The 7,700-nt window shown below is 40.0% G+C and overlaps 1 protein-coding gene across 1 annotated transcript in view; it reads right to left on the bottom strand.

Moving 5' to 3' along the window:
• Nucleotides 1-1,263: 1,263 nt before the first annotated feature.
• BCL11A (BCL11 transcription factor A) overlaps nucleotides 1,264-7,700 on the bottom strand; it is a 99,985-nt gene continuing 93,548 nt past the window's right edge. The window contains exon 5 of the mRNA XM_027773349.1: nucleotides 1,264-1,876. Coding sequence (XP_027629150.1) covers nucleotides 1,775-1,876 — 102 coding nt within the window. The 3' untranslated portion in view covers nucleotides 1,264-1,774. The remainder of the gene's footprint in view (nucleotides 1,877-7,700) is intronic.

Raw genomic sequence — 7,700 nt, 5'->3', positions numbered from 1 at the left:
GCCCTTAACCTTGGTGTGTCTTGGTCGCCTCATTCATAATGTGGAAATCATGGGATCTGTCCCATTGGAGATCAGATGAAATAATGTATGTGAAAGCACTGTATAAAGGACAATGTAGCATACTACTATAAGGAGTCATTATTTATGATGAATAAGCAGGAAAGAATCCAGATGCCAATTATTTTGCTATCTTTTTACTAGACTAGGTAATCTAGCCAGAGGGTGAGTGGGTAAGATTTTCCCTACTTTAGTTCTCAGCCAATATGTAAATCTCTAATACACAGGTGTCTGAGTTCTATTATTTATAAACCTATTTTTAATACGCTATATTGTTTCTAACTCTCTTCTGGATCTCCAGGCAGTAGGAAACACCAGACTGAGAATAGTTGCAAACAAACTAGGCCAGAAGGATTTTTTTTTTTTTAAGAGAGATTTTTGCTACAAGGCAAAAATCTGAGCTCCCCAGAGACACAGAAACGAGAAATTACCCTCCAGCAAGTAAAGCCACATCGCAAGCCCTTCTCTTCCATTCTCCTCTCAGGATCTTCAGCACACATGCACACGCGCCTGGCATGAGTTTAAGCCACAGGGTCCAGGACTCGAACCACTGTTGACTCAATGGGACTCCAGCAATGTAACTATTACACCACCTGCTGATCCCAGGCCAGAAGGAATTTCTATCACCTGTTTGTGGACCTAACTTTGTGTCACTACTTCTAAGGAATGGGGAATTACCATTATCATGGTATATTCTAATGTGAACCTCTTTCCTCCTGTAATTTTTCTCCTTATAAAATCTTCCCCAAATTTCTGGATGTAAGTACTAAATAATTTTCATATTTGTTTGTGTGCATGATGTTTGGAAACTTAAAATTAGAATATTTAATAAGCAGCTAGTGACATTTATCACCTTCTTTGGGATTTACCACTCACTCAGTGACATTATCTTTCTTGAGCTAAATTAAAAGACAAATTCTAATCCTGCATGGTTGCCACCAAAAGCATATATTTGAAAAACAGGATTCAGTGTGCCATATTATGCATTATTTAATGGTATGCAAATTATAAGTCAGACAGTTAGAAAAACCACACTTCAGCATTAATAAACAGCAACACTACTACTACATTAATTATGATATTGCTATGATTTATTCCCAAGTTTTGCATTTTGATTCTCCTTTAAAATTTATGCCATCTGATCATTAGTAACCTATCTCCCCTCCTACGTCTCCTACCCAGTCCTCAGATCTGGTCCTCCTACCCACCCCAATGGGTGTCTGTAGGACACAGGTACAGAAATACGCAGTCATAAACAGCTACACTGTCTCGGTAAGCATTCGAAATGAAAGAACAAGCAGACACCACCTAAAGCTCCAACATTTATTGTGTCAATGTTAAGCACACTTTTTAAAAGACAACATAGAATGTATAGAAACAAGGGGTTGGGGACTCATGCTCATTTCCACAATACGGGCAATTAGGTTGGCTGGTTTCAAAAAGGCCGGACATCACTGAGGACAGCGATGGTCCACAGGCCCTCTGTACGGGACTGATTCACTGTTCCAATGTGGGTCTGTTTTTTTGTTTTTACTTTTTATTAAAAAATATAAATAAAATGGCACTGCAGGCCCAGGCCGGACGGACTCTGCAGGACTCTGTCTTCGCACAACACGGCTTCTTGGAGGCTACTGTCAGAAAACATCACAAACTAGCAGGATGACAGACCACGCTGACGTCGGCTGGGCGGCACACGTCCACCCCGCCCCTGGGGGCTTCAAATTTTCTCAGAACTTAAGGGCTCTCGAGCTTCCATCCGAAAACTGCCACACATCTTGAGCTCTCTGGGTACTACGCCGAATGGGGGTGTGTGAAGAACCTAGAAAGAGGTTGGAGACAGAGGAGGGGGAAAAAAAAAAGTACAGGTGTGACTTGGCCCAGTGATTTTCTGTCCTCTAACTAGCTTTTTAAAATCAGAAGTTAAATCAACCACAGGCTGAGCCACTGGCATCTTCAACATTTCAAACTCTATCTCCCCTCCCCACATAGCTCTGACCTCTGAGTGGCCTTCCCACACCTCCCTCCCTTCCATCCCCCAAGGGACCCCAGCCCCCTACCCAAACCACATGAGCATCCTAATAACTCGGGACACACCTGGAAGGACACACTTTCTCTTATGACTGAGAAAACTGAGTAGGAAACAGTCCTTTGGCTGAGGAGAGCGGGGGGAGGGAGGAGGGCAGGGGGACATTTTCTTAAAATCATAACGAAATTAGAAAGAAACAAAAAAATCAAAATTGATGTAAAAGCAGCACAACGAAAACATGAAATGTCATCGAGTTCAACGTCAAAGCAGCCAACGATTTACAAGAGGCGAACAAATCTCCGAAGAGAAAACCAGAACCCAAAACAGTTGCTCTCAAATGGCACCAAAAACTGCCTGGAGTTTCTTTCAAACATGCAGTTTTCTTTTCTCTTTTTCGTTTTTTGTAAGGGGGGGAAGCAATGATGCAGGGAAGGAGGGAGTGGTTATTTTCCTCCGGGGTTCTTCCCTTGCAGAGGACATTGACTTGAAGCAGCAGAACGGGGAGTCCGGATGTGCCGAGGAAGAGGGCTACCACTGTGGCATTCCAGGCCTCGTTGCCATGGCGACCCGAAGCAGGGGCCTGGGGCCTCCTCTCCCCTGACTTGGCGCCGCAGGAGGCCCGGGGTCTGGAGCTCACAGCTCTCACGCATCCCCCCCTGAGCAGGGGAGACCGGGGCTCAGGGGCCTGCTGTGTCCAGGTGGGCCCTGGGAATCCCATTCCCAGTCCAAAGCTAAGTCTCTGTCGTGGAGGCCCCTGGAGCTGATGCCCCAGTCGAACCCCTTTGTCCGACCTGCTACGGATATTTAAAGCCCTAGAAGACAAAGCACAGCCAGGCCTGTACTGGTCACCTGACAGAAAAGCACAGTCCCCGCGTGGCTTGGAGGGCTCTGGCTTTACGGATACTTGGGGGAAATTGCTTAATTTGCCTTCTCTGCTGTCTCTAAGAAAGACCTGATACATGCGCTCCCTTTCAAGTTTTTGCCACTTTACAGAAAGGAAAAACAGTATTTGGATCGACCATGGAGTTGTGTTCAGCCAAGTTTAGGTACTTAAGTCCAATGACCCGTGTGAACTGTATTGGTCTCCTTTCCCATTTGGAAGGGAGGAATTAATCGGATCCCATGACTGCAGATGACACTGGGAAATAGAGAGAGAGAGAGAAACAGGCCCATCCCCCTCCAGGCTGATTCACTGGCCATGCCCGGTAGTAAATGAAACAGCCGCTACCGGGCGAACATGCCAAAGTGCACACCCGACAACCCATGTCTGCCAAGTGTAGCAACAGCAGCCCTGAAGTGAATGTACACAATCCCAACCCCATGTACATGTTCTGATGGCCATTCCTCTAAAACTGGGTTCTTTTACCCTTAATTGGGAAAGCGGCAGGGCCTTAGGAGACACGTCAGAGTTGTGTGCTAAGTGGCTCATGCCTTTTACAAGTCAGCAGTTGAAAGAACACTGCCAATCCCATCCTCATACGCCATAAAGTTCCTACAATTTTTTTTCTTAATGGAAAGTTGTCTAAAAAAAAAAAAGAGAGAGAGAGAGAGAATGGGTTGGGTACATTCTTATACACACCAGGTCCAGGGACAATGGAGTAACAGAATTGTAATGAAGAACACACGATTATGACACAGTCAGAAGAAATCATGTTTGCGTGTATGTGTGTGTGAAGGGGAGAAAAGAGGTTTACAAAAAGAGAAAAAAAAACAAAAAACAAAAAAACAACTATTTCCTTGCTCACTTTCTGTGAATAAAGTGCCAAAATGCAGGACGAGAGAGAGAGAGAGAATGGGTTGGGTACATTCTTATACACACCAGGCCCAGGGACAATGGAGTAACAGAATTGTAATGAAGAACACACGATTATGACACAGTCAGAAGAAATCATGTTTGCGTGTATGTGTGTGTGAAGGGGAGAAAAGAGGTTTACAAAAAGAGAAAAAAAAACAAAAAACAAAAAAACAACTATTTCCTTGCTCACTTTCTGTGAATAAAGTGCCAAAATGCAGGACAGAACGGGGTCTGAGGCTTCTCAACTCCTTTTCAGGACTGCTCCAAATAATCCCAGTACCTTTCAGCAAACTTTCAGTGTCTGTGAATAAACCACCTCATTTCCTTATTTCTCCAACTGAAATTATACCTAATCCACCCCACCACTTCCTTTCAAATTCTTACTTCGAGAATTATGAATATATACAGTATGTACTTATTGCATATACAAAAATGATATTTAAATAAACAGCTCTATCCACAGAATACCCTGGGAAAAACTCAACTCCTTCCCGCTTCCTGCCATGGCAGATACAAGTGAAGAACGATGTTCACCTCACTCATTAGTAATCTTTAAAAAGTGCTTGTTTCACTCCTTTTGCAGGTCCTAAACAAAGATTGGACAGCAAATAGTCTCAGGAAGGAGGGAGTGTGCGCTGGAAGAGTTTCTGTCTTAAAATCTGCGAGAAATACTATTTGTTGTATTCCTGTTTATGGAAGTTGTTCTCAAACTGAAGATAAAAAGGGAAATTTTAGACACCAGGAGTTCAGGTCCACAGAGAACATTCCATCAGCACATCAAGAATGTTACAAAAACTTACTTGAGAGTTTTGAGAGATATTGTTCTTAGTATTTCCTCATTTAAAAAGTATGAATTCATCTTACTGTAGGACTTTTTTTATGTTACTTTATATTAAGATTTTAAATTTTAGAGTTCCAGACACAAAATGTCATTCGTAAATTATATTCTCATTGGCTAGTTTTCATGCTTCCGTTGTTCACTCAGTTTCAGAAATATTTTATCGGAAAGCTTCAATAAGTCAGGAGATTAAAGTAACCTGAAGAAGCTGTCTCCCAATAAATTTATTTAACTTTAGGACTGCGTAAATCAAACATAATCTGTAATTTATCACCAGGTGTTTGCACCCCTCCACATTCACCATTTGATTAAAGAAATTTGAACAGATAAGTATACAGTATTCACCATTAATTCTGTCAGGACACAAAACCTAATTACACTAAGAGCATCATACACTGAGAAATTAAAATGAATACTCTACATAAAACTCACACAGCTGCACTCATGCATGGTCCTAATAAAAGAGTAATAGGGACACACGGAGGTTTCATGGACATTCAATACAGTGGGACCGAAGTCACCACGTCTAAAACCAGAATGGCACTGAGGTATATTTCTGTCTTGAACAGCATTTTGGATTCAGTTTTAGAGTAGATCTTTTCCTCAGTTCACTGACATCAAGTTCTCCTCGGCACCCCCTAACCTTACCCCAGCCCAACTCCTACGCAATATTCCCCCAAATCCTCTCTCAGTCAATTTCCCTCTGTTCTAACCTGCTTCCCACCAAACTAGCTTTAAAAGAAAAAGAAAAAGAAAACCTACTTTCTATGTACTTTAGGAAAATAAAACTATTCTTGCCTCAGATAAAAGGCATCACATGAAAAGGCCACCTTACAGGCACTAGGGCATAAGAACTGAGCAACAAAAAAATGCTATCACAAGAAGACAACAGAACAGCTTTTGTTTCAGTTTTTACAAAAATAAGAACGACGTGGTATCCATTCATCTATATTGGGAAGAGGGAGACAGTATCACAGAGGTATGTGTTTTAATAAAGCAAATAGATGCGGCAACACGCAGTGTTTGTAAAACTGACGATACAGATTTCTAAGGAGGGGTTTTAAAAGTAGACCTAACTTGCTTTTCAAAGACATTTCATAAACCTCTCTGTTGGAGAAAAGATCATTGAAGGGGTATTCCCACCCTCATCTGCTGTCAGCCAGGAAGACCCTATAAAAACACTTCAAACAATCTATAGTATCTAGGGTCCTTGGGGCCTCAGAACTAGAAGGCATCCTATGCATCTCAGGAAATCAGTGGCTGATTCCAGAGACTGGGAGGTCCAGCTAAACTCCTGGTTGCTGCTTTTTCTTCCTTTCTTTCCCTCTTTCCTTCTCCTTCCTTTTAAAACAAAACAAAACAACAACAACAAAAAAAACAAAAACAAAAAACTGATGCCTTTGTTTCTAGTTATTTAGATTTGAGGAGTGGGGTTTTTTTTGTTATGAGGAAATACTCTTATGTGGAAACTGAAAAGCTGACTTTTAAAAAACCTTTTAAGCATTATGTTCTAAGATAGGGCAAGGATGGGAGAATAGAAAAGAACTTTTAGACAAGAAGAGCAAAAAATCCAAAGGAAATAAAACTTTAAGATGCTATCACCAGCAAGTTTTTCACTTATATCTGAATGGATTTCCACTAAGATATGGAGCAAAAGTTTTAAACTTCAGACTGAAAGCACCTTCCATTTCTTGAAATTATTCTAAAATGGTAAAGCCTAAAAACTATTTCCATGGTTTGAGATATATCTATTTTACTATAGTAAATACTTTATGTTCCTTTAGAGTATATAATACACGCATCAAAATGCCCATAGAAATAATCCTGAAAAAGTCTGACTGGCCTTCTCTTAAAACCTGTTATTTTCTTGAAAGTAATTTACAGAGTGTGTCAAATGAGGACACAAGAAGCTTACATTGTGTACTTTAATTTTTTTATTTTTTTCAATAAAGGGACAAAATGGGTGTATGAACAGGTTAATGCAGACAACTGCCAAAAAAACACAGACAGTGGTTTTTCCAATAGAACTTAACAAAGACCAGAAACAAATACAATAAAAAGCCAGGTTGTAATGACCTTTGGTCATCCAAATAAAAAAAAATAAAAACAAAGAAAAATAAAAGATCAAATTAAGTGCCTCTGTTTTGAACAGGGCACATAAGCAATAATAAATAGTGACTCCCATAGTAAAAGATAAAATTTCAAGTTACGACAAACAGCTTTCATTACAGGAATAGAAAAGGCCAATAACAAAATATTCTGCATTGCCATTTACAAAAAAGTATTGACTAAAGCGGGCTTTCTCTTTAATATGCTTTGCATATGAAATTCTTTCCAATCTAAATATAAAGCACCATTTAGTTTTTGGCAATGAAAAAAACTGCAAAACATTGGTTTTTTTTTTTTCCTTTTTTTTTTTCTTTCTTTTACTGCATATGAAGGTAAGATGCTGGAATGTAGGGTGATAGAAGGAAAGGGACAAAAAGCACACTACATAACAAACCAACGTTATTAGCTTGCAGTACTGCATACAGCATGGCAGCAGGAAAAAGGAACGAAAAAGGATATGTACAACCCCTATGACAGCCATCCGTGTGACATTCTAGCAGGATCCCCCAAACGGCCATTATATGGCTTTTCATCTGTACAATGTCACACTTTTTGTTTCTTTTTTTTTTTTTTTTGAAGCATACAAATAATTTGCACTATATTATCCTGCCAAATTAAAAAAATATACTGTGGCAGCCTGTCTTTTTTTTTTTTCCACTACCAAAAAAGGTACATTGATACCTTTTAAGAGAACAAGCAACAGTTAAAAATACAAGCTTCAATATAAATACTATAGTGCCTAACACTAGATGAACATTGAATTCAAATACCATTCTAGAAATACAGAAAAAAGACCATAAATGTGTTTTAGCATAGGAATCAACATGAGTGTGCATTTTCCTCTATTTAAGTACTGTATAATCTTAAACCTTTCT

The sequence above is a fragment of the Tupaia chinensis genome, unplaced genomic scaffold (assembly GCF_000334495.1).
Source record: "Tupaia chinensis unplaced genomic scaffold, TupChi_1.0 Scaffold000341_1, whole genome shotgun sequence".
Lineage (NCBI taxonomy): Eukaryota > Metazoa > Chordata > Mammalia > Scandentia > Tupaiidae > Tupaia > Tupaia belangeri.
Note: the sequence above shows the minus strand (reverse complement) of the source record. Positions and strands in the feature narration are given on the sequence as shown.